We start from the raw sequence: 27766 nt of genomic DNA, 5'->3' as shown, positions 1-27766 counted from the left end.
CTTGTCATTTGCAACTGGCAGCGATACTGGCAACACCTTTTTGCTCTATTCATGAACACATCTTGTTTTGAAACTACAGTCAACACAGTCTTTGTCCGAAGTTTAGACAGAAGTTGAAGGTGGAACAATGGATATATTATACGAGTTTTGCTAATTTACCTAGCCAATAATGTGACCAAACCGAGGCAGACTTACTCTTAGGCTGTTATTGCCTAGAGGAAATGCAGGTGAGGTTTCTGAATTTGGAGTTCTGTAGTCAGTGAAAAGTTCTACATCAAAGTAGTACAAGGTGCAAAAAAGAAGTGGAAAAAGTAAGGCTGCATATTTAACCACCAGATGCCTTAGGGACAACACAGGTGAGTATTTGGAGACATGAAGTTATGTTACATGATCATTGGTATATTAGTGAGATATTTTTCACTTATCTACTGCAGAACTCTCAGACACAAGAAGCAATGCAAGCCCAGTATTTTTTTCCTGACACTTCTGTGTCATTGGAAATGAAATAATTTTAACCTGTGATCTCAGACCAGTTAACAGATAGTGAAGATCTGTTGCAAAAGGAGAACTGCAAATTGGAGGCTGAAAGAAACTTGTAGTTTTTCTTCATATAGCTGTAAATGCTGTTGTGAAGAGTACTGCTTTTGTTTTCTCTCTGCTTCCCCTAGAGCCCTTCAGTGCTAGATAGAATGTTTCAGAACTGATCTTTATAACCATTTACATCTTTACATTACAGGGTATTGAATCAAGGCGAGCCTTTTCAGTGCCTTTCATCAAGAATTAATGTCATTGTAGCGGCTTCAGAGAAGTTTGTCCTTGTCTGGTGGAATATGCGTTTAATAACAGCACCTGAAACTCGTCTCCGTATTGCATACTGACTTCTAAACTGAAAACAAGATGGTACTTTCAAGTTTTAAATAGGAGAAATTATAGCATTGCTACTACAGTCTCTAGGAAAAATAGCTGAAAAAATGCAAATGGTGTTGTGTATTCCACAACAAAAACCCTTAATGTTGGTCTACTGACTCTGTATGGCCATAGCCTGGCTGCTTAAGGAGACAAAGCTTACCTGGCCATACCAGTTTTTTGCTGGTTCCCTGAAGTAACCTTTGTATCTGTTAGGAAATTTCAGATACGCTTGCTAAAAAGTTATGGTATCAAACCAGTCAAATTCTTTCAAATTTCATGAAAAGCAGGTGTCAAATAGAGGAGGACATGTTCTGGGAGAAATGCGTTGAGTTGCACCAGGGCCATTTCAGTTTGGCTTGGCTGCACTCTAAAGATAGTGGTTAACTGGTCTTTCATAGCGCATGCCTCGCTCCACTGGCCCTGTATGCTTGGTCATCAAAACAGATGGCAGGTGGGAAAGGAGGTTGAGGATTCTGGACGTGGGAAAGAAAGGCATAGGAGGGAGCTGGAATATGTCCAGTGAGAAATGTAGGAGGAAGATCTAGAACTTGGATGCCGAGGACGTGGGCTTCAAGATCTGCAGCCATCAGAGAACACCTCATCTTGTTAAGATGCTCCAGACTGAAAGATTTCATGATGAAAAAGAGAATGAGTGAATTAATTACACATGAAGCATGAGAGAGATTTTTTTTAAATTATTTTTAGTGAAGGCTTTTAACAAGTATTTCATATCTTTGTTCTTTATAGGAATTATTGAAACCTCACAAGTGTCCTTTATTCCTTCCCCAAGAAAATAAGGGCTGATCAGACTGTAATATCCATGATGTCTGTAAGATTAAATCTGCCAAACTCACTAACAACTCCTCTTAACTATGAAAAATGCTCAAAAAGGCACTGCCCATTCAAAATTGTATGTAATGTATCTTCTCTGCAGGATCTCTGAATGAAGGTAGGGAGAAACCTATTGCAGACTGATTTAATTGGGGGCAGGAGGAATATGTAGCAAAGCAGAAAGTTGAATAATTTTTTTTGTAGGAAAATTACACAGTTCATATTTTATATGTTTGGAAAAATGTATAGGTGTTGCCCAAGTAGCATCATACCTAACCAGGAAATGTCAAGGACTTTTGTCGAGTGTTTTGGTAAGAATGTGTAGAATGAAGAAAAGGGGGGTTTTTTTAATATGGAAAAATGGGTTTGAGCGGATAATTTTGATCCCCATATTGTTTATAAAAACGATACCATGTACATTTCATGTTGGTGTATGTGGTACTTTGTTATTTCTGACTATGTGAGGAAAATTGGACTATTAGGAGATTTCTAAAAGGTCAGCCATAAATTAATTTAGTAGTTGTTTCTGCAGCAATCTCAGTCCGTTTATACTGGCCTTGCAAAGGCTTCAGAAAAGCATGTAAGTTGTTTGCAAAAGGAATGTGCGTGAAAACCTGTGCTTACTTCGTTGTTTCATGCAATACAAAAAATGGGAAATGGGGGAAGGAGGAGCAGCAGCCGCGTGTAGCTGTTTGGATGTACTCGGAGATGATCAGAAGGTCACTGTCCTCATAACAAAAATGAAGATTTGGAAGTTTCCTATATTTCACACCTATTTTTTTTTTTAATTGAAATATTAGAAAATTTGTGCAAGAGACTTGTGCAAAGCATTTGACACTGCCCCACATGGCATCCTTGTCTCTGAGTTGGAGAGACATGGGTTTGACAGATGGATCACTTGGTGGACAAGGAGTTGGCTGGATGGTTGCACTCAAAAGAGTGCAAAGGTCAGTAGCTCAGTGTGCAAGTGGAGACCAGTGATGACTGGCATTCCGCAGGGATCAGTATTGGAACCAGTGTTGTTTAACATCTTTGTTGGAGACATGCACAGTGGGATTGAGCGCCCCCTCAGCAAGTCTGCTGACAACACCAAGCTTGTGTGGTACAGTCAACACACTGGAGGGAAGGGATGCCATCCAGATGGACCTTGACATAATTGAGAGATGGGTCCATGCAAACCTCATGAAGTTCAACAAGGCCAAATGCCAGGTCTTGTACCTGGGTTGGGGCAGCCCCAAGCACAAATACACGGTGGGAGGAGAACGGATTGAGAGCAGCTCTGAAGAGAAGGACTTGGGGGTATTGGTTGATGAGCAGCTGAACATGACCCAGCCATGTGTGCTTGCCGCCCAGAAAGCCAACCATGTCCTGGGCTCCATCGAAAGAAGTGTGACCAGCAGGGTGAAGGTGGTGATTCTCCCCCTCTATTCCTCTCTCATGAAACCCCACCTGAAGTACTGCATCCAGCTCTGGAGCCCTCAGCACAGGAAAGACATGGGCCTGTTGGAGCAGGTCCAGAGGAGGGCCACAAGGATGATCAGAGGGCTGGAGCACCTTCCATACGAGGACAGGCTGAGAGAGTTGGGGTTGTTTAGCCCGGAGAAGAGAAGGCTCCGAGGAGACCTTGTAGGAGCCTTCCAGTACTTAAAGGGGGCTACAGGAGAGATGGTGAGGCACTCTTCATCAGGGAGTGGAGTGATAGGACGAGGGGTAGCAGTTTTAAGCTGAAAGAAGGTAGATTTAGATTAGATATTAGGAAGAATTTTTTCAGTGTGAGGGTGGTGGGACACTGGAACAGGTTGCCCAGGGAAGCTGTGGATGCCCCATCCCTGGAGGTGTTCAAGGCCAGGCTGGATGGGGCTTTGAGCAACCTGGTCTAGTGGAGGGTGTCCCTGCCCATGGCAGGGGGGTTGGGACTCGATGATCTTTAAGGTCCCTTCCAACCCAAACCATTCTATGGTTCTATGATATGGAAGTGATGAGAGTACTATTTAAATGGTAAAAAAAAAAATAAAAATGGGGCTGTTAAGGAAAATTGCATGGGCTACGACAACTGCGTTCAAACCAAACAGTAAATAAGGCTGTTCTCTTCCTTTGTGTGAAAGTATGAGGAAGTTTGGTATTATACTACTACTGAATGCCTGTCAACCTGCGAAAGCTGCTCCAACAAAATGAGTGAGCAGAAATGGTACTTCATATTTTTATTACCTATTAAAAATCCTCCCTTTCTATTGGAAAATAGAGATGGAATTATATCCTGAATAATCTAGTACCTAAAAACCATTTTCAGTGCCCACTTGCTTTTTGCATTTGGTTCTGCTCTGATGTGTCTACAGCATCCAGAGTCATCCTGACCTATGGACAGAGTAATCGTTTTTGTAGCAAAACCCACGGGAGTATACTTCTGCAAGGCTGTTTGCTTTGATTTGTTACATTTGTTATAACACTTTTGAATGGTGTGTTGATTATATTTGATGTTAGATTTTCCTGCTATAATATTTCTGCCTGTCATACCCACCTTTCCTTCCTTTGACGGTACAGAGTCACACCCTGTAGCTTGTCCTGATATACATTTTTAGGGAGTGGGAGAGTTGGCCTGAAAAAGTGCAATAATTTTTTTTTTCTTTCAACTTTAATTCAGTTCCAATGAAGGTGATAGAAAAGCCTGTGTATTGAGCTATGTAGAGGCTTTAATAAGTTACATTGCCCCACGTTGGCAGTAGTTGAGTGACAAATTCTTGGAGTGTGTTCAGAGCATAAAATTGTAATAGTGAGGCCAACAGCTTTCATCAGGCTGAAACAGAGATAAAATATGGTGATGGTAACTAGCAGAAGGCCTACCTGGCATAGATATGGCATCCCTCTATCTCCTATCCTATCCAAATACTTTCTGTACTTTTAATATTTTTGAGCATGTGTGCTTTGATAATTTAGGTTTTTGTTTGGCTGTTACTGGTAATTATAATGGTTCCTGGTTTTAATAAGAGCTTTATTTAGATGCTTTATTATTTTATACAACTGTGAGATGTTCTTTATAAGAAGATAATTAACAGAAAGTATTAAAATAGGTTTTCTTAATTTTCCAGTGCTTTTCACAAGTCCTGTGTTTTTTAATTAAAAAGACAACTTTAATGTTTAGGTTTAATACATGATGAGTTCTGTGGAGCCATTGTTTTCACCAGTGTTTGTGGTAGTCTTTTGATGATAATTTATTTTTAAGCCCCAAATCAGTTAATAAATGCAACTGAAATTATCTTAACTGTGAATGCACATCTTTGAATTCAGTGAAATAAATTATTAACTTCAGAGAAGTGCTGATACTATCATTTGAATATGGTTGTATTGACACTTTCATTGTGCTATTTGGCGTTGAAGTAGTCAGTTTTGTTCAAAGCAGAAAGAGAATTGAATTGAATTGAACCATAAATTGTTCAAAAAAGTCAGTTCCAATCCCTAAGAATGCAGCAGGGGAGCATTCCACCTTGATAACAAGTAAGAGTTTTGGTGTATGTTATGATCACTTGAAGATCAACGAGGTTGTTAAGACAGATGTACCTTTAGAAGCATGAATGTTTTGTGGGTCATAGACCCTGAGCTGGGGTGTGAATTTTGCAAGGCTAGCTGAAGGCTAGTACGTTTTTACTGCCCAGTTTTTCTTGTTGAAGGGCCTAACTGGGAAGTGATAAACCACATCAGCATATTAAGATTTCTACCACTGTGTCACAAAAGTGCTCTTCCAAGCAGGCTACAACTTGGTAAGCCCTCGCAGTTGTCTTTCAAAAACTTTTTGATTTTTACAAACTTCACAGCAAGACATTTTGAACTTCTTTGTGTTTTATACTTCTCAGGCGCTTGCCTGCATACAGCTGAAGAGGTTGAATTTTTTTGTATGATTGTGGGGTTGTGCATTTGAATCTGTTCCTGTATTGTTTAATATAATACTTTGAAGCCTAAAATATTAAAAAGTAATTCATTCTAAGTCTTAATAGAATCATTGTTGAGGCCATGATTGCAAAAGCAAAGTAATTTAGGGATAAAAGCACTTTGCTTAGTATTTTTCTTTTAAACTGTTTTTTTTTTTTTTAATGAAAACCAGTGTTGTACTTTTTTCAATTATCTTGGCTCATCACAGGTAGAAATAGGTGGGACAGCCAGTTCTGAAAACTGGTGGCACAGCCTTTAACAATGCACATGTATTAGTGGTTAACAAATCCACTGGTGTGGCTCACCCCATCATTCTGAACTCTCTACTGAGTAATGTTTTAGTAGGCAAATTCCTAAGTATGGGATTATTCAAATGAAAATTGGTTCAGATGATACTAAAATCTTATTAAAAGGTGCAGTAAATAGAGATATAAAGAGGGTGAGTCTGTTAATAAATACACATGGCACTACTGCAAACAGTTAAGTGTGTGGAGGAAAGGTAGCATCTATATTTGTAATACTATAGGTAATTCAAAGGAATTTTGGTTACTCATTGATAGATATGTTTAAAATGAACATGTGAGAATTAATGAGCTCAGAAACAGCCTAGTAGAAAGAAGTATGTGGAGTAATAGTTCCTATAGACCTTGTTTGATCCTAAAAGTAATGTCAAAGATCACAATGGCTGTCAAAAAATGTCAGTTTTTTCCCCTCACTGCTTTGACTAGTAAAACTTAATGGAAGGAGGACTCAACAGCAGAATACCTTTCCTGGAGCATGAGAAAATGTCCTGTGATCTCCAGACATCTTGTATGCATAGAATACATAGAAGTAGTAATCATCTGCTCCTATGAATATTTTTTGAATGCTGTCTTTTTTTTTTTTATAATCACATAGACATAGATTGGTATAATTTTCATGTTGTTTGCATTTTATCTTCAAAATAGAAAAACAAATAAGTTTTGAAATCTGAGTTTTCCCTCTGAATGAACACAAACATTTTCAGTGTGTGTTAAGCAGCAGTATGTGATTTCAATGTTTGTTCAAAGGGAACAATGATTAAAAAAAAAAAAGTAGCGGTCCTGCAGAAAAGATGTGAAGAAAATGCATGGCTCATAACCTTATCATGAATCAGTAGCCTTACACAGTGAGGCAAAACAAGATACCATACTGAGATGGTATGAAGTGGAACATGCTGTGCAAGGCATGTCAAACAATCCCTCCGCTGTATTTAGTGTTAGCGAAGCCTCGGCAGGAGCAGTGTGTAACGTGGAGCACTCAAGTTCAATCAAATTGGTGGTCCAAGGCAGAACAGCTGGAGGGAAGGAGGAAGAATTATGATACATCCAGAAAAAAATTACCTACCAGGAAACACTGAGCAGAAGAGAGTTCTTTTAATGTAAGTGGTAGGACTGAAAAGAGGTGTATGTCTTCAGAAGCGTAAGAAGTTGTTGCGGTGAAGGAGTTGTTGTCTACTCTTTCTGCTAATGTATAAGAGAAGAGGCAATGAGGGTAGCCTCAGTTGTGTTAGAAGGAAAGGAAAAACCCTGCAGTAGAGAAGAGTGAAAGAAAAAAGATTGCCTGGAAATTGTACAGCCTTCATCATCAGAGACTTTAGGATCAGGGTGAGCAGAGAGTGGTATCACGTCAGGTCAGGCAGGTGGAAGAAAGTGGCTGCCTGAAGTTCTTCGTAAATCTATGAACCTGTTGGTATGGCCTCTGGTGTTTTTAGGTCCTTTATTTGAAATTATCCTGCTTCTTGGGATTTCTGTTTGCACTTTGCAAATAATTATTAAATTAGAAGTACCTAAAAATATTTCAGTGAGGATCTTTGTTCTCTCTTCAGTAGTAATGGTGATTAAACGCATAAGATTAGGACTTGTCTAGAAATCACACAGAGTCCTACAAAGCCAGATGGTAGGACAAGATAAGATTTAGGGCTGTGCCATGGTCAGAAGGCCGTTCATTCATGAGAATGAATTATTCCCCTGCTGCTGAGGCAGGCTGTTGTGGTGCGAAGAGTGATTTTTCATAAATGTTGTTCTATGGGGTTGTCAGAAAGTTGTTTTGTTGGTCTCTGAAGTACTCAGCTGTACATCACTGCATGGCTCTTCACATTTGGTTTAGGATCATAACATCTTTCTCATTTGCATTTGTCTGGCATGAACAAATTGTTTTACTTGAAAGCAAAAGTAAATATGACTTTATTGGAACAAAAATGAGTGACTTTTAAAAGTTGATCATTTGTAGTTATAAAAAAAGATAGCTATTTTACAGTAGTTTGTTCTCAGAACATAATGTAAAAATTTATGAAGGTTTCTTCACTTGCTCAGCCCAAATGATTTGAATAAGCACTTTAAACTTTCATTTTCTCTGGATAATTACAATTAAACTGAATTGTAACAAATTAAACTGAAGTTTGGCCAGATTTCTCCCTTCTGTTTCTAATGACTGCTTATTTTTCTTTTCAAATAAATTTCTAATATGTAATGAGTTGCCCAAAGAGACAAATGTGGGGAGTTGTTTTTTTTCTCCAGATGGTGGAGTTGAGTCAAAGATATCTAAGAAGAGTCTCTAACCCATGTTTTGACTTTTGTTAGTTGACTTGAATGTTTTTCAGGGAGTCCTCAAAATGGTAATGTTCAGGAACACCAATACTGTCCCTGTACTGCTTTCTGGTAGACATTCCCCTATTTAATTTAAATACTGATTAATGGTCTTGTTTGGAAAAGTCTTTGAACGAACCATGTTGTTCCAGGCTACTAACGCAATGATTTTAGGAATGAGAACCTTCAGAATAAGACCTGGTTTTAACTTTAGTTTTTTTAATCTTTAACTGTGAGATTGTATCAATGTTTTTGTCTGTAGTAAGAATCTTCTATTTCAAACAGACCTGTGTCAGTGAAGGGCCTTTGACTCTAGAAAGAAGGGAACTGCTGTGAAAGGTTATTCCAGATCGACTGAGGCTTTTTTTTTTTCATTTTGTGGCTTTGGAAGACTCCTACCCAGATTTCTAAATTGTCTGTCTTTTTAAATGTTTTCTGTAAATGCTAAGAGGAAAAAAAATCTGAGTGTGAATCAAGCTGTAGGTACTTATTTTGTTAATCAGTACTGTCTCGTCTCTAGTGCTTTCTCTTCTCATCTGTACCTACCTTGAACTTTGGGCCAGGAATTGTTATCCAGTGCTGTGCTGATTAGTCATCTGGCATAATGGGGTTTTTGTGTGAATATGGTTCCTTGTCCCTATCAAAATCCAAATAGTAAAATATTTTAAGGGAAAAACATCACAAAGATGTTACAAGCATTTTTGTAGAGTATTATCAATCTGTGAAAATGCAGAGGGAGAAATTAAACTTTAGGTCAATGTATTATTTATCTGAAAAAAAATAGTGCCTGTGCTAATGTATCATTAACTCTACTCAAAAGATATTAATTAGGCATGTAGCTTATTAACATCCCAGATATAGTGAAGCAGCTTTTCTAGAAGAGATACACATATTTTCTCTTTGAGTCACAGCATAGCAACAGAATGGTTTATGTGGTGAAAGGATGTGTTTTCTTACCTAGCAGTTTGAATTGCTTCAACATTAGTTCTGAATTTAAAGAGTTATGCTGCCTGCTTATTTCTATGACTTTTCTAGAAACAATTAAAATTGAATGCTTTGTGAGCTGTGTGCCCACATACTGCTTTTTTCTTATGTTGAAGTAATGCTTACCTGGAGTGTACGCTGTTATTAAAGAAAACAAAAAGGGGGGTGGCAGCATGGGACCCAAGTTCTTCTGCATATCACAGAGCTAATGCAGCCCAAGTTGAATCTGTTGTTACTCTTGTTGGAAAGATAATGGGGTATATCTGACCTCTTTGATCACAGTCAAGCTATGACATTTTCTTCCATCTTCAATCTGCTCTCAGGGAAGAGATGCAACACCTCAAATTCCTTTTACATATTTTGTATGTGGATTGTACAGTTTCATAAATCCATGTTGAGCCTTTCAAATGCAACATTAATTAAGTTTCTCAAGGAAATTTTTTGATGGATTATTAATTTTTTGTACCTTTCTTTAGACAAGATGAATTACTACTAGATTTATATCAAAGTATGGTCTTTTGTCTCTTTGAATGTGTTTATACCAGAGCCTGATAGATTCAGGAAGACTTGAGTATTTCCCAGAATATGTGTTTGCTGAATCACACCAATATGTGAGGATTTATTATATTAGCTTTTAGGTAACCTAAACTATCTTGCTGGGGTACTTTTTTTTTTTTTAGATCAGTTTAAACTAGGAAGTCAAAGCAAGAAGTGTAACTTGGCCTTAGTATAGTTCTTACAGTTCACAATTGAATAGGAGCCCCTGTTTTGTCCAGGATTTACAGTATAAGTGGGTGTCTAAAGCATTCAATTTCAAAACAAGTCTAGCATAAATTTTCAGTTTTAGTTGTGAATTTCCTGACTTTTTTCCCCTCAAAATAAGCACTGCCGGTTTGATGAATATAAACAGTGTTAGTGTTTGAGGAATCTTAGCTTCTGACTGCAGATGCCGAGACTGGATTATGAGAAACAGGACAGCAGAAAATGTAGGATTAAGAAGTGAGTGGTTATGTTCCTAGCCAATTGATCTCTAGCTCAATTCTTTAACTTGCCTCCCTAGTAAAAGAAAGAAAGGGCAGGTGGAGAGAAAAATAATATCAAGGCAATGCTTTCTAGTTTTGCAGCTGTCTGGCACTTGTAAATAGGAATAATTTAGATGATTTTTCTCTCCAATATAAAGTGGTATGGTCATGTTTAATCTGCATCTCAGTTTTGTTTTGTTTTGTTTTTTTTAATGTAAAATGTGCCTGCAAACATGCCTAATGACCCTGGGCAAAACATGTTGCAAAGCTGGCTTCCCATCCCTGTGCCGGGGGTGCAGGGTGGTGGGCAGCAATGGGACCGCCTCCTGACAAAAGGATCTAGGGCAATTTTGGTAGCAATCTTGGTGACTTCGCAACTGCCAGCTCATGTGGGTTGAGGACAGACAACAGGATATCGGTGAGGGAGCGTGGTGCTGGAGCACAGAAGCGCCAAAAAGAAACGAGAGGAAGGTTAAGTCAGGGAGAGCCTGTGTCTGGGTCCTTGCTCAGCTTTACTGTGACAGAAAAACTTGTCATTTTTATCAAAACAAAATTTTGTTCAAAACTGGCAAAACAAAGCTTAACTAACTTTTCAGAGACTAATGTTTAGGTTTATCGTGGTATATGTATTGTATATTTATTTTTTTTTCCACAGAAACCTGCTAATATTTTAGTTATGGGTGAAGGTCCTGAGCGAGGAAGAGTAAAAATTGGTATGTTTATATCTTTGATAAGTCCCAGTGTAGCATTTAAGTTAGAATGTTCTGAAGGTGCAGTTGTACCCCCTAAAGTAGTCACTGTAATACCAGTATGTGCCTGGGCACATTGCCTAAATGCTGTTTTCTGAGTGACTGGCCTCTTGATATTAGCCCCGTGCACCAGTTCTGACGATGAAATGCTGTAGCCTCATCAATGAAAAGTGAAAAATGTCGTTATGTTTTGTTCAAGTGGGTGTTTGTGTGGGGTGGGGGATTTTGGTATGGGGATAAAGATGAGAGCCAACTAGGGGAAAGGAGGAGAAAGAAATGGGATTTAAAAATTTCCTCTGTTTACCTCTATAATGCCATGACATTATCTTGCCACTGCTTATAAAATCTAAATAGGGAACTATGCATTGCTACAAACCCTAAATTTTATAATGGAATCAAAGGTGGCATTTAGCCTATAAAATGTTCTTGAAAGGGTAGACAGGTCCCTTGGAGGTAAACACAAGGGATCTTAAAGTCCAGAGAAAACAGCAATCTAGACAAAATGCTTAGTGAGAACTACTGCTAAATGCTCAAACTGGGCTGTACCAGGGTAGGAAGGACCCAACCCTTTCCCCACTATTGTAACATTTTCTGGTGGGAGTTACTGTTCACAGTGAGAGGATAATTTGTAGAACTTCAGTTGTTTTAAATTAAAGTACATAAATAAATAAAAATTAACTGTAGTCTAACAGTAATAAGCTATACCATGCTGTGCATTAGCATGGCAGTGCTTTGATAGCAGATTGCTAATGCACAGCCTACTTACATTTGTTATGGTAATGCAGCCCTGTTTGGAAGGGTTATTTAAAGCTAGTTCATCTTTTTCACTTCCCTCTGGCTTTCTTTATGAGATTATTCTTCTGCATTGTTGCTCTGTACTCTTGCTGTTTTGTTTATCTGAACTACATGGTTAATCACTAGTATAATGATTCGGGGTAGGATTTTCCTGGAGTGTTCGGTGCTGCTCTAGTCCTTCTCTTGCCCTTCGAAATCCAAGGAGTGGATGGGCCAGGGCTGAACACTTCTGCAGATCCTACCCAGAAAGTTTTTAATGCCCTTCCGAGGTTTCAGGTTGACAGTAGAGATTGAGGTCTTCTCCGTACAAAACAGGTACATCATGGATAGCGGAAGGGAAAATTTCTTACTATTTCCGTATTCTTCATGGAGCAGTTGCTTCCAAAATTGAGACCATAGGTCATCCTCTGGGCAGGTTCACTTTCAACTGTGGTGGTGATGTTTGCTGTACACAACTATTGGCTAGTAAGTGCACATAGACCACCCATTTATTTCTTAATTGATAGCTTTGAATTAATTTGGGAGTAACTTAAAGCACAACTAAATCTAGTGAGACTCTGTTAATGGACAGGTGAAAGATTCTGTATCGGACCACCAGTCCTCTGAGCCATCCATTCCCGGGGGGGAAGAGGGAGGGGGACCCTGGATTTCAAAGTGTGTTGTCAAAATATAGATATCTTTTTTTTCATATTCTGTTAAGATATTACCACAGCAGGAAAAGAATGCAGAAGTTATACCCATAACCATGGGCTTCCACTTTTCCAGTGTAACTAATTTTTCTAAAAAATACATAACTGGTATTTAACTTAAAATAATTTGATAGGCTTTTTGAGTCCTTTTGAGTCATAAATTCACTTTTTGCCAACAATTTTCCTTATTTTTCATAGTTAGTAGTGACTTGATTATATCTTGAGTAATTGATATTTTAATGTAGAAAGCTGTAAAATATTTCTCTTTTTTAAATGCATTAAAACAATCATAAATAGGAATGCATACAAAAAAAATTAAAGACTGTATAGTCAAGTTAGAGACCCATATTTACACTGCAGTTTTCCCTCAACCAGTGAGCTATAGCCTGTAGGTCCTTTTCCCTCAGGACAGCTATTCATCTCATTTCATTTGAGTCTTTCTCACCCTGCCCACAGAGTCCCCCTTTCTTGGCATTTGGGGAGCGGTGGGTCAGGAAATTGATTTGGTGGGAGAAGGTCCATATTTTAATCTCTGCCCGTTCTTTCCTGTGTCACTTCTATTTGGTAGTTCAGACAACTTTCTAGGCAGTTGTATACTACCAGTTCTAAAAAGCAGTTTTTAATGATGTAATGCCCCCAAACAGAATTTTAAAATCATAGCCTAAATGGTATTTAGTACTGGTATTTTCATACTGGAAATACACCTTGACAGAAAATTAGCAGGGAGGCAGATGCTGTAGGCTTAGTTTCTGGTTTTGTGTGAAGGAAATAATGCTACAGCTAACTTCATGAGGAGGGAGCTTTTGTGATGTGCACGTATGTATTATAAATCATTCTAACCTTTGCAGAACCTGCATTTTGCTCACATTTAAAGTGCTGCTTCTTGAAAGACCATCCTGTAATAATGGGATATTTTACCGGAGAATATCAGGTAAAATGAGTCAGGATTTACCAGTGTCCTGAGAGAAGTGAGTTGATGCGCTTTTTCAGAACAATGGTTAATTCTTTGTTCTAAATGGCTCATGTTAGTAATGATTTATAATGATATACTTTATAGGTGGTGACATCCAGTAACTTCTACAAAAGCTTTAAGATAAATCTGCTCACAGAATTCATATGTGCTGCAGTCTGTATTTGCATTTTGTTTAGCACAGTATCGGTAACACTAACAAGTAAACTCAATCAGTTTGTTTTAAAAAAAAAATTCAATTGGTAGTTTTCTTCAAGTTTTAAAACATCTCTCTTTGAATTTTGCAGCTGACATGGGCTTTGCCCGCTTATTTAATTCACCATTGAAGCCTTTAGCAGACTTGGATCCAGTAGTTGTAACATTCTGGTATCGAGCTCCAGAGTTGCTTCTTGGAGCAAGGCATTATACCAAAGCTATTGGTAAGTAAATTGGATAAAAACTTACTACTTTGTTATTTCTCCAAAATGTACCCAAATATTGAAGCATTGATAACTACTACAAAGGACAGCAGCTGCATTAAAGGTATGTTACTGATTTCTTGAGGAAATACTAAACTTTGACAAATTGCTTAGTTTACTATGGTCTCTGGCTAGATAAAGGAATGAAATATTTCTGGGTTTTGGCTCCAAATGACCTGTGATGCAATCTAATTTTATATGGCTTTCATACAAAATTTTCATAAATGCTGTTATGCAAATACGGATGCACCTTTGAACTAGTAGTAAATCCGTATGAAGATGATGAGGCACAGTGCATGAATTTTATTGCAGAGGTTTTACATAGTGTAATAAATACATGAAATAAGGAATGTACAGAATGGAGAATATGTTGGCTGCACTGAAACCGAACTGTACAAATGAGCTGCATTTCAGCCTCTGTCTGTGTGTTTTTCAAAGCACAGGTGTGAACAGGAATTGCTTGAAGTAGTGAGATCTGATCAGGGTCATGCAACAGGCTAAGCTGAGATGCTGCATTGGGCATATCCAGAAAAACCAAAGCCTCACGGAACACGAACACTGTGAGGATGGCATTAGTTACATCATCCTCCTCACCACTTAATTCATACCTTCTGGTTCTAATTTTAACAGCTTCAGCATAGCGCAGTTGACTTTGTTCTACCAGTCTCTGGTCTTGCCAGTTCAGGGGTAAGGGATTGCTGAGGGCAGGAGCTGGGGTGTGCTGTGGCTGTAGGACTGGGGGAATAGCCCAGGAGCAGGCTGGAGGGAGGTTCACCTTTAGCAGACTCAACTTTGCCATGAAAGGGAGAGAGACTGTAGCGAAGAGCACTGGGAAGTTTTTCTCTTGCTGGCTGGTTTAAAAGATATGTTAAAGCCTGGCAACCATTTCTGGGGAAACAACTCCCCTGCAATGCTCCGCTTACTTTGCACAAACTTGAGGGTGGTAAATGGCATATGTGTTATTGTTTCTGTGACCTGAAAGTCTTTCCTCAGACCTTTGCCATTAATTTTTTAAGATGGTGACAGTGTTTTTGTCAGAAATTCTGATGTTTGTGACCTAAATGTATTTTCATTTACTTTTCTGTTAATACTGTATTTCTTTGATAGATGAAATATGTTTCTTTATATGTTCCTTTAAACCACTGCTTTTATTCTGTTTGCATGTTCCATCTCTTTACTGGCATTTTCCACTTGCAGCATGTGAAACCGCAGGGACGGTCATAGCCTTTAGTACATAATTTTTTTCAACACAGATAAAAACTGACTGTATACAAACACTGAGTAATGGGGTTATGCTCTCTGCATCATTTGCTTTTGTCCTTGTTCATGACCTTTTCTTGTTTATTCAAGGATCAGTGTAGCGTTACTTTATGTAAGTTAAAAATTGCAGTTTTATACTCTAGAAGAAAATAGGCAAAACAACAGGGAAAATTCAGGCTATCTGATTTTGCAGATTGTGACACAACAGTTAAAACAGAAAGGGTTGGTCTGTTGGTTTGCTTTTTGGTTTTTTTAATGAATGCTATCAAAAAAGGGGTGAGGTATGTGGGCATGGAGCAGTTTTCTTCTTACTCTTTTTCTGCAAGGTTTTATAGATAGCATTTAGCTTATTCCAATATCACTGCTTTTCAGCTTGCATTTTTGGGGTCATTTAATACTTATTAAACCCAGTGGCTGATAAGAGGGCACATTTCTTGGCTGGGACAGTATGGCAGTGAAGGGGCAAGATACTGTTTGGCTTTTCTTCATTGGTATTTTATGCATGGACAGTTACCCAAATTGTTTCCTTTTTTTTTTTTTCTTCTTAAGTTAATTTTTTACAGCAATAAATGGTAACTACACTTTAAAAACCCCACAAAAACTAGTATGATACTCTCTCAGCTCCTGTGTAGTTGCTGAATTGTGTATCTCTATCTGTAGCTAAAAAGAAAAGTCGAAGAAGTGTTGCACTTCTACAACAGAAACTTGAAATTTTCAGTGCAGTGTCCTTATTTCTGATAAGCTAAAAACTAACATTCTACCTCACCAAGATGCTTTTGGAGATATTAATTTGATTTTGTTTTTAATTTCTGTTCTCCTTTTTTAAAGATATTTGGGCCATAGGGTGTATATTTGCAGAGCTGCTAACGTCAGAGCCAATATTCCATTGTCGACAAGAAGATATCAAAACTAGTAATCCTTATCACCATGACCAGCTGGACAGAATATTCAATGTAATGGGATTTCCTGCAGGTACATACTGTATTTTTTTTTATTACTGCTGTTCAAAGAAAGGTATCTGTATTGCTTTCTTTGCATATGAAGGTGGCAGCTGATCAAAGCAACAAAGCTGTTCAAACAGTCTTTATTTCACGAGTTATAAATCTAGAATCTAATGGTCATATTAGACATTTCTCTTATTATTAATGATAGTATTATCTTTGCATATACATGTACCAATGTTTTGTAATTTTAAAAGATCATGTTTAGTGTTGGGTAATTAAAAATCAGAAGGAATATTTCTGTGTTTTTTCAGTAATGATTATAGATTTGAAAAGTGACTGATGATTGTATAAAACCAAGCAAAAATCTCTACAATTAGTGAATATTATGCAGATGTTTAACTCACGCTAAATTAAACATAGCATTTAGAAGTAGGGAGGGTATTTAATTTTTATTTTCCCTGGTAGAAAGATTCTGATATAGAGAAAATTTCTTTATTCCAAACTGGAACAAAGAATTGGTTGCATGAACCAAAACAAATTACAATGTGGATATCACTTGTTGCATTTTCCCCTCAGTGTTGGTCATATATTGTTTTACTAAAGGCTGTCTTGCATCTTTTCAGTTAATGCTTTGTCTTCTAGTGTTCACATGATCAGGGGCCTTATTTTTTACTTTTTCATCATCTTTCTCCTCACTGCTTGTGTTCCCTGCTGTTGTCCATTCACCATTAATCACCATCTTTTTCTTTACTGTTCTGGTGAACTTTTTTCTTCCTGTCACATGAATTATGTGGTGGTTATGTTTTTGTAGTTATAGAATTTTGTTATTAAAGTCACTCTTATTTTTCCCTTTGACTTCTTTTGTCCAATATGTGCTTCGTTGCTTCTATAATGCTGTGTGACATTCCTAGAAGTGTTGCCTTTGCATATTAAGTATTCTTATTTTCTCAACATTCCCCCTTAATTTTGCTTCTTTAAGCGATACTGTCCTTTTGTGGTTTTAGCCTAGAATTTTACTCTTTTCATATGCTTTTCTTACTTCATTTGGGTTTGACACTGTCTTTGTGTAGATTACATAAATAAATGATACTCTCATTGTTTTCTGATTGATTTAAATAATCCTTTCTAATGTCTGCATTTGATTTTTAATGTCTTTGGTTCTTTACCAAGAAATATTATTTTTCATTTAATTGCAGCAAATTTTTTGCTTTTTAATTAATTCTTGCCATATTTAAAACAGTTTCACATGTCTTTGGGATAGGGAAAGTTTTGATCAGAGGGCTGGAGCACCTCCTGTATGAGGACAGGCTGAGAGAGTTGGGGTTGTTCAGCCTGGAGAAGAGAAGGCTCTGGATGGACTCTTTATCAGGGAGTGTAGTGATAGTATGAGGGGTAACAGTTTTAAGCTGAAAGAAGGTAGATTTAGATTAGATATTAGGAAGAAATTTTTACTGTGAGGGTGGTGAGGCACTGGAAGAGGTTGTCCAGAGAAGCTGTGGATCCCCCATCCCTGGAGGTGTTCAAGGCCAGGCTGGATGAGGCTTTGAGCAACCTGGTCTAGTGGGAGGTGTCCCTGCCTATGACAGAGGGATTGGAACTTGATGATCTTTAAGGTCCCTTTCAACCCAAACCATTCTATGACTCTATAAAGAAAATAATATTTTATTTAAATAAAGAATTAGTCTCTGATTTACTTATTCACTTAATATTTTTAGCTCCCAGTGCTCTGCAATTGTGATAAGACTTAGTAAAGATTTGACTTGAATCAAACTATTTGCCCACAGAGCCTTTTCAGGAGTTACAGAGCATAATATGTTTGAGGCTAGGTGTTGTTAGTGATTTTTGTGTTTTATTTTAAAATCCATTTTATGCTTTGTCTACACAGAGAAGGCGAGATGAAATACGTATTGAGTGTGCAAATGTTAATTTTTCTTAACCTTGTGTTGAGTAACAGCATTTCTTTTACATTGAGACAGAAGAAATCTGCACAGTAGCCCTGGCCATTTTCCTGTAGCTAAAGACAGTGCTTCAGAATGGAAGATCCCTTCGAAGGAGATAGCGTTCACGGGAGTCTTGTGTGCTCCTGTCCTGAGATATGACTGTGCCTGAATAAATGAAATAACAGTCCTGAAGTGTGCAAGAGCATGATGGCTGACATGTTTTTCTTCTGTGTTGTCTTTTGGACATATGGTGATCTTCACTGTAGCTGGCAGCTGTTTTTTTGAAGTCCTTGAGTTAATGAGCAAACAACCAGAACCTCTTAGGTGTTGATATTGTGAAGATTTATTGTGAAGAGGTGATGAAAGAATATGAACCAAGGAGTAGAAAGAAATAAGTAACTGCAAGTTTAGAGAAGCAGACTGGAAAAAAAAAAAAAAATCAGGGCTACAAGGATACTTGGAAAGCCTTTGTTTTACTTGGAGGGAAAAAGAAAAAAAATTAATAAATATTGATTTTGCAGATAAAGATTGGGAAGACATAAAAAAGATGCCCGAACATTCAACTTTAATGAAAGATTTCCGGAGAAACACGTAAGTCTGCTTCAAGTTGAGCTTTCTTAAGAAAGCATATTTTACCTCTCCCTCCTACCCTAAATTTCTTGTAGCTCAAGTTGTTTTCTATGTAGATGCCAAACAAGGACTATGAAATGGTTATGACTTAGATTGTGAAAAAAAGAAAAATAAAGTTGTTTCATAATGGTGAACTTGGCCCGTTGAGGTGGTGTGAATCAGAAGAGTAGCCAGAGACAGGCTGCAAATGGTAAGGTGGCAGGTGTGAGACGGGTGATGCCAGTAAGACCCCCCCACACCATTCTAAAGATTGCTAAGCAGGGTTTGTCACAGCTGTTTCCAAATCTGTGGTACTGCAAATTATTTTTCTCTGATAGCTGTGAAAAAGGGATTTGGTAACCTTATGCTGTTTCCAGCAAACAGTGGGTCTAATTGTCAGGTTTGGTGTCTAGGGTAGCTTATGATGTCTAAAGAAGAGAACACCTTTCAGTTTTGCTGTCATATTGCCAGAGTCTAATACCTGCCCTGTTGCCTTGCTTCCATGCTGAGGGATTTGGGGCTCTACTGGTACATATGTTTCTTGCATTTGCCCTGTTATTGTGACTATTTAGAAACCTTATTTCTGAGCTCCTCTTCAAAAAGTGAATTCATGGATGTTCTTGTAGCAACCTGTACGTTGCAGGAGAGTGTTAAGGTGGGTTTAATATTTATCTCCACATTTATTGGCATTAAGAAATTACAGAATGAAACTGTATAGTAGTAAAATTGCTAAAAGGCAGTTTAAATCCAAGTGGTAGTTCCATGTGTGCGTGTAGGTTAAAAGTGTGCTTTTTATGTGGATGTGATGTGTTTTTCCAAGCATGTGAGGGAAACAAATGCATTTCTGTAGTGTCTGAAATATTTTTACGCAATCTCTGGTGTTGGTAGTTGTGGTTTTTTCCTGCTTAGTGGATTACCAATGGAGACTAAAACAATCTTATCAGTGTTCAGTGGCTACTAAAGAGAGCTTTCCTGTATTGGGCTTGCGTATTACAAGTGTCACATTTTTTTCTTTGTCTAGGTATACCAACTGCAGCCTTATCAAATATATGGAAAAACATAAAGTTAAACCAGATAGTAAGGCATTCCACTTGGTAAGTCCTTGTGTGCATGAAAAATCAAAACTGTCATATAAGTTCCAGGTGTTCAAGTTAAGAGTTGAGCTGGTGTCAAGTATTCTGTGACTAACTTCATTATAAATATTGTGCCTTATACTCTCTATTGAGTATATCAGAAGTTTTCAGTCTTTAAGTCATGTTAAGCTTGTGGTTACATTTGCAATGTTGCTGCAACTTTTACCCTTTTTTGTTCTTATGTTTTAGTGCAAGAATGCACACTCTAAAAAAGATGTATTTGACATAGCAAGTAGATAATCTCTCATTCTTATCAAAGCCTAAATAATATTTCTGAAAGTAATATTAAGTAATTCAACAAGCAAAAAACAATTAACATGAAGCGTCTGTTGAATATGATGGTTTGCATAGAATGAGGTTTGGATATAAAAACTAATCCTTGGACTCTTAAGTAAAGCAAATTGAATGAATTTGCAGACGTTTCTCATCAACCAGTCTAGGCCAGCATTCCATAAAATTATGCAAGTGCGTGCTTCAGTACTTAACTTTCTAACTCCACCTTCTTTGAGAACAAACGTGCTGCTTGTAACCTACACATTTGACTTGTGACGTATTTGGAGTCTAAAGGTCTCAAAATTAATCTTATATTGCTGTACCAAAATCTGAAAGTGGCTAATTATCACTAGTGGTGAATAGCTGAAAAAACTCAGTTTTGCCTATTAAAATCAGTCACATTAGATTTTCATATCATACCTAGGCAATCTGAGGTAAAAACCTTTTCCGTGCAACAACCTGTGTAATGTGGACAGTGATTTCATCTTCAAGTAACATAAGTGCATTTCCCCTCCCTTGATTCCTCAAATATCTCTTTCTCACCACTCTCTAGTCTGCTAGTTTAACACCAAGCTCAGGTGAAAGTGAGAAGCTCGGGCTTTGCTGTGCATCCCGGCTGTCCATAAAAAGACTTCCTCTGGATGAACTAGCTTTTCAGACAAGCTGTGAGTGCTCTGGCCAAACCAACCTGAAATTTCTCATTTGCTCTCCCAGTCTTGCAAGCTTAGAATTTGTTTTCAACAGAACAACAAAATTAGGCACAAAATAATCACATGAGAATAGCTTAGAACTTATTTCAGTGTTTTCTTTCTGTGGTATCACAACAAGGCGATAAAATGCAAGGAATGGTGTCCTTTATGAGGCCACTACCACCCTTCTGTCCTTGGTCATATCTGTTATTACTGAACTAGAGGACCAGAAGGGGAATTTGAGCATGGACCCCTGACTGAACACTGCTGCTCAACTGCTACCTATCCCACTCGTTCTGCTGTGGACCTCTACCCACCTTCCCTCAACACAACTGATAGCAAGAGAGTGAGCTTCATGCAATTTGGATGGTGTCAGTCAGTGTCACGCAAGATAAAAACCAGGGTATTTAGTAGTGTAGACTTAGCCATGTTCTTTTGTACCTCCCATAGATATGGATCGTGAGGGAAGTACTGTGAAGTTCATAGTTAATTAGCTCTAACAGAATCTTCTCAGTTTCCTGCCAACTGTTAGAACAGTTCAGTGAAAATCAGATCCCATTTGAAAACTCTAGTCTTTACAAAGTTACATCTTAAAACACTGTTCAGGTGCTGTCAAAATCAGAAGGTCTTGTCATTGGAGGCTAGGCTGAACTGCAGGTGAATGCTGTAGGCCCCGCCGCCACCAGTTCAGCAAATCTCCTGGTACCAGTTCTTCCAGAGATACTTCAAGGTCTTACTCTTCCACAAGCTATCTCACAGCCCTTTTGCTCTCTGCAAAAAAAAAAATCTGTTTACATCTACTATTGTAAAATATGCCAAAACTAGTAATTCCAAGACTAGTAAACCCAGAGATTGTTGTCATTGCCAAAAATGAAATGTTTTGTTTCCCAACTTGAATTAACCAGACTTTTTCCCTCTTTACTGACGCTCGTGCACATGGTCCCTTTTCACATGCAGAACTGATGTGTTAACATAAGACAACTTTGGCTCTTTCCTGCTTTTGCAACTTACATTTTTTTCCACTTTCACTTTCCTGATTTTTTTTTTTCTACTTATTTGCTTATGCCCTAGAAAATGGGTATGCAGCTGCTGCTCCTGTTTAATGAAGTGATGCTTCATCTTCCATTTGGTTACTTTGGTCCATATGAATTGAAGTGATTGTCCCATTCATTGCTGATACATACATAAAGTTTGCTGCACTTCTATTATGTCATTCAGCCAGGTGATCTTTTAATTGAACAATTTTTAAGGTAGAAAATATTTGTAATAATAAGTAGAAGATAGACTTTTGTGCTTCTGAACAGGGGAGCAAAACAGGACTTTTGATCCCCTGTGTGATAATGGTTGTGCAATCATTAAGCTTTTCTTGTGGGTTCTGTTTTCTGTTGCTGATTATGACCAAGTTTGTTCACATCTTGTTAGCACGTGATGGACAGTTTTATAACCTAATTGTCAGAAGTTATGCCAGAATTTTGCAATGTTTTTTCATTGTGATGTTTTTCAGCATTTTGTCAATTCTTTCTAATTTTTCCCTTCTCCTTTTCTGGCTCCTGGGATTGCTTTTTGAGCTGTTTGAGAGAACAAGAATTGTTCTCTTCAAACTGATATTCTACAAAGACTACATGCACACTCAGAGAGCTGAATTAACTTATTGTGAGTCCTTGTTGATGATGTGAAAAACAAAACTAGATTGATGGTGGTGATGCATATTTATTATGTTCCTAACTATGCTATTAAAACTGAGGGCTGAGGAGAGAAAATGTGCTTTCCTAAGTTTAGCCATCTGCAGCGTGGAGGGCTGCATTGCATTGTGGCTGTGCATGCTCACTTTAATAGCTGGTGAGAGGAGATGACCAGTTCAGACATAGACTATGACACTAGATCTTTATAAAGAGATTAATCCCATAAAAAGTATGAATAGCAAATATAAAATGAATATTATTTGCATATGTAGTTTCTGCATATCTTGTTAGATCCAGGATTAAAAAAAAAAAGCTATAGGTTGAAAGTGTGGTATTGCTTTTAAAGATCACTGTCTTTGGCAATGTGTCATGCTGCAGTTTTACCTTGGACATTCTATTCTATGGTGAAACATGAAGACCTACTATTTGCCTTTTTCAGTGTAGTGTCTGAAGATTATCTCATTTTGCCCATATATGTTGCTTGTCCAGCTCAGCTGTATTCCAGAAAACTGCCCTGTGAATGGGGAGAAGTACATGCATGTGCACCAGACCTTTTGAATGAGACACTTACTTTTAGAATGCATCAGTGCAATTAAGTGCTAGAGTTAAATAAAATCACTCTGATCTGCTAGCTCTAAAACGGAGAAAAGTCTTCAGACCTGTGGAGACAGCATGATATTTCTAATGTGTGTTCTATTGAAAATCACTGTTGAGATGCTGCAGTGACAAATGTGTAAAGACCAGCCAGCTCCTGAAATGTTTGCATAGGTGCGAAATGAGAGTGGAAGAGTGAAAACGTTACAAACAGTAGAAACACTTTTTAGAGTTACCTTTCAGTCTGTGCTGAATTTAGACCTCATGTCTGTTACTGGTATTTGAAGTTATTCGAGAGCAGTCCCTGGCTATGTATCCTAAGCACTCCTCATAGCGTGTCCATCTAAGTACCAATGTTTGTAACTCTTTTTATACAAATTTTTCACTTTGCTTTGGTTAGGTCAGTTTTATTTTCTTAAATTTTCATTTATGTATTACCTTAGGATTTTTGCTCTGCTGTCATTTACTGAAACATCTTGTATGTGTTTTTTTTAAAGTTGGACATCAGGCAGCAAATACCTAGTGTGCTTCTTAGCCCTCTGTTAACACTTTCCAATGTGAGAGTAAGAGGTGCTTTCTCAAAGGATAAGATTTTGCTGGATTTTTAGTTGAACTGAGTTACAACTATTTTGTAAAACATTATACTTTACTTTCTTGTCTGCATATTTATTCTTTGTGGTAGTCTTCATTGTCTTTAACCAACACAGGCATTTTGGGAAGATTTTTTTTTTATGTAATTGATAACCAATTCATCAGTTGTTACAAAGATAAAGGCTGAGGTCATACACTGATAGCACAGAGCTCAAACTTGATGTGCTTATGGAAGAAGCAGCTTATTAGACTTCTCTAGAGAGTACTGTGTATTGTGTCATGCAAACAGTCAACTAAAATTCATGATTTTGCACAACTGCTCTTTTGAGCAGCACGTAGCACACTGTGTCTGAGAATTCATATTTGTCAGAATAAACAAGCACACACTGGAGTGGGTGATAAAGTTATCTGGCCAGGTGGGTTTTTTGAACATGTCGATTACTGCTTTCTTTTACAGCATAAAGATTTTCTAAGGAGTGACTTCATGTAACATCTTTAAAATACTGTGGTTGACAATGGAGATGTACTAATATGTCAGTACTAAATAATGAGCAACAATGGACATGGAATCACTTTTGTTTATTAATTGCTAAGAATTATTTTAATTTAGATGGATATGATGTTGCTGCCTGTTTAGTGCAGTGTAGTTGAAGAGACCAGGCTAAATATGTGCATGTAACATCTTGTGGGAAGTGAGCAGACCACTAAAGAGAGAAGGACTTGGGAGTACTGGTGGATGAAAAGCTGGACATGAGTGAGCAGTGTGCACACTCGCAGCCCAGAAAGCCAACCATATCCTGGGCTGCATCAAAAGAAGTGTGAGCAGCAGGTCAAGGGAGGTGATTCTCCCCCTCTGCTCTCATGAGACCTCACCTGACGTATTGTGTTCAGCTCTGGGGTCCCCAGTGTAAGAAGGACATGCACCTATTGGAGTGGGTCCAGAGGAGGGCCATGAAGATGGTCAGAGGGTCTGGAGCCCCTCCCCTGTGAGGACAAGCTGAGAGAGTTGAGGTTGTTCAGCCTGGAAAAGAGAAGGCTCCGGGGAGGACCTTATAGTGGCATTCCAGTACTTAGAAGAGGCTTATAAGAAACATGGGGACAAACTTTTCAGCAGGGGCTGTAGTGATAGGAGGAGGGGTAATGGACTTAAAGAGGGTAGATTCAGACTAGATACAAGGAAGAAATTTTTTATGATGAGGGTGCTGAAACACTGGAACAGGTTGCGCAGGGAGGTGGTAGGTGCCCCATCCCTGGAAACATTCAAGGTCAGGTTAGATGGGGCTCTGAGCAGCCTGGTCTAGTTGAAGATCTACCTGCTCATTGCAGGGGGGTTGGCCTAGATAACTTTTAAAGGTCCCTTCCAACCCAAGCTATTCTGTGATTCTATGATTAAAACTGCTGGTACGTGACTGGAACTAAATCAGTGCTCTGGGCTTTGCAAGTAAAAATAGGTGTTCTTTGTTGGGAAATTAAGTTACAGTTTTAACAAGAGAGAAGAATATGGTTATGCCTCTTATGCTTAGGGTTTTGAGTTCAGATGTATTTATTATCAGCTTGTTTTTCAACATTAATACAGTGAAGTTTCTGTGAACAGTTTTGGTAATGCAGAGCTTTTTATCTTTTATTTTTGCAGCTTCAGAAGTTGCTCACTATGGATCCAATAAAGAGAATTACCTCAGAACAGGCTATGCAGGATCCCTATTTCTTAGAAGATCCTCTTCCCACATCCGAGTAAGTGGTCAGTTTATTAGCCTATCAGTACATCCAGAGATGGTTTAGAAATGTGTGCTTTCTCTTTACTATAAATATGCTTGTGATGAATATTGAGCTAAATACTTACTGTATAACAACCAAAGCAAGCTATAACCACTAAAATGCCATTTGTGGTTTGTAAAATTAAGTAGCATTCTCATTAATCTCTTGCTGTATGGAACTTTGATCCTATTAGTTGCAGCACTAATCTTGTTATTCACTGACAGGTTGATTATGCATGCTACAGATCTTTTTAGACAACTGCTAAGTGCCCGCAGGTCCACTTCTCTGCTCCAGAATGGCAGATGACACTCTAATTAGTTTACATTTTTCTGTCTTAGTCATTGTTGTAAATTCAGTGGGTGGGGAAAGTCAAATCTGTGTCTCTGTGCTGTCTTCCTTAACAACTTAAGTCCATTTTCCATAGACACTCCTCTTTTTTTTTTGTTTGCATAGGGAGATTTACAAAAGAAAGAAAATTTAGGAACAATTAATTCATTAAAAATGAACCCATCCCCTACCCCCCTGCCACTAAAGACTAGCCAAAGAGCATAGTTGCACATTCTTTTGGGAAAGCTATTAGCACAGCGTGTGTATGATTCTCTACCATTGTCTAGGGAAGAAGTTATAAAAAATGGTATGTATATTTATAAGCAATTAATTAAAAATTACATTATTTCACTAAAACTTACTGGGTTATTTATAACACCTCCTGACCTGTCTCTGTAATTTAATGTCATCATGTGAATGATTTGCATTTTCAGAAACTGCTTTTAGGACAGTGTTTGTCTTTTTTTCAATTTTAGATTGGCATTTTAATGTGAATACACAATGAGTAATGCTAACAGGTGTACAGAGACTTTGTATTATAAATACATTCTACTGATGAAGTGCAGGTAAATATTAGCTTGCACTAGCAGTAGCAAATTCTTGTGGACCATGGGATATGAATTGACAGATGAAACTTCTAGTTATTTTTAAACTTTGTTTCAGGTGGTTTTATTAATAGTCAGTGGAGTTTCCAGGAGTATTTTTAGTTAGTCCTGAGATTGGGAGTTACACTATAACTGCATTAAGGTAGCTCTTTGTGCCCTTGCAGGTATCTAATGGGTGGTGTACCTTTCCAGCCATCAGTTTGGTCATCAGTTACCAGAAACCATGAAAACTATTAAGAGTTTAAATGAGTGTATTAAGAGGCAACTGAAGATTAAAAATAAATGTGAATACATTTAGTAAGTTTAGAATATGATGAAAGTAAGACAGGGAAAATTTATCCATTAGTTACAGGTACTAGGCTGTCGCTCAGGCAACTTGAAACTAGCATGGGTGAATCTTACAGGTCTAACCCTTCTGTTCTAATACAGTGATAAATAGACTTTTTTGGGGGGCAGTGTTTTTGCAGGTTGTCAAATACCTTACCCAAAACGAGAATTTTTAACAGAAGAAGAACCAGATGATAAAGGAGACAAAGTAAGTACTGGAAGAACAGTATCATCATGCTTCACTGGCTTTCACAGTATTTCCTGTTTTCATGTTATTTCACGTACTGCTTTTGAGTTGAAATTTTTCTTTGTGTTTAAACAATTGAGAAGAACCAGCAGCAGCAGCAGGGCAATAACCATACAAATGGAACTGGTCATCCAGGGAACCAAGACAACAGTCACACACAGGGACCCCCACTGAAAAAAGTGAGAGTTGTTCCTCCTACCACTACCTCAGGTGGACTTATTATGACCTCAGACTATCAGGTATTTGTTTTATTCATGTATTGTGTATTTGGTTCTCATGTTTATGACAGGCTTTCTTTAAGCTGAAAAAAGTAATTCTGTAAATGTCATTATGTTAACTGTATTTTTTTGGCATCTTTCAGATGTTTTTTTCAGATGCACTTAGTTGATGGTTTGTCTGGAAATTGATATGCTGATGCTTTTTAAGTTAGCAGTTTCAGGGAAATTGGGATCAGAGATTATTACAATTACTAATTTATTACCTTCATATTAGGGAGTGCTGATTGTGGATCAGGAGCCTGTTGTGCTGCGCTCTGTATCACCTAAAAATACCATTCGTTATTTGAACAAGCCTGTAATGGTAGGAGGCAAAGGACATTGCAGTAAAGAAGCTGCTAAATAAGAATCTGAACAAGAGTTTTAGTTGGGCAAATGGATGGGAAAGCAGTATTTTGGATGACAAGCAGGAAGACTTGGTGTGATGCTGTCATAATTTCTGTTTTGAAGACCAAGGGAGATTACAGATTGAGTGAGCCTAGTATTACAGATCTGAAGAGACAAGTGAAGTGATGGCAATCAATGAGTGAGGTAGAAGAAGAGGAGTGTAGGAAAAAAGCTTGAGGAAAACTTGAAAA

The 27766-nt window shown here is 37.9% G+C and overlaps 1 protein-coding gene across 1 annotated transcript in view; it reads left to right on the top strand.

The window, feature by feature from the left end:
* The window catches only part of CDK8 (cyclin-dependent kinase 8), a gene marked incomplete at its 5' end in the record, with an annotated part of 44064 nt that overhangs the window by 10923 nt on the left and 5375 nt on the right, over nucleotides 1-27766 (top strand). The window contains 8 exons of the mRNA XM_010087639.1: nucleotides 10932-10989; nucleotides 13767-13898; nucleotides 16026-16169; nucleotides 18603-18672; nucleotides 19712-19784; nucleotides 25286-25383; nucleotides 26796-26874; nucleotides 26994-27152. Coding sequence (XP_010085941.1) covers nucleotides 10932-10989; nucleotides 13767-13898; nucleotides 16026-16169; nucleotides 18603-18672; nucleotides 19712-19784; nucleotides 25286-25383; nucleotides 26796-26874; nucleotides 26994-27152 — 813 coding nt within the window. The remainder of the gene's footprint in view (nucleotides 1-10931; nucleotides 10990-13766; nucleotides 13899-16025; nucleotides 16170-18602; nucleotides 18673-19711; nucleotides 19785-25285; nucleotides 25384-26795; nucleotides 26875-26993; nucleotides 27153-27766) is intronic.

Source organism: Pterocles gutturalis, unplaced genomic scaffold (assembly GCF_000699245.1).
Source record: "Pterocles gutturalis isolate BGI_N339 unplaced genomic scaffold, ASM69924v1 scaffold13886, whole genome shotgun sequence".
NCBI lineage: Eukaryota > Metazoa > Chordata > Aves > Pterocliformes > Pteroclidae > Pterocles > Pterocles gutturalis.
This window is presented reverse-complemented; position numbering and strand designations above follow the sequence as displayed.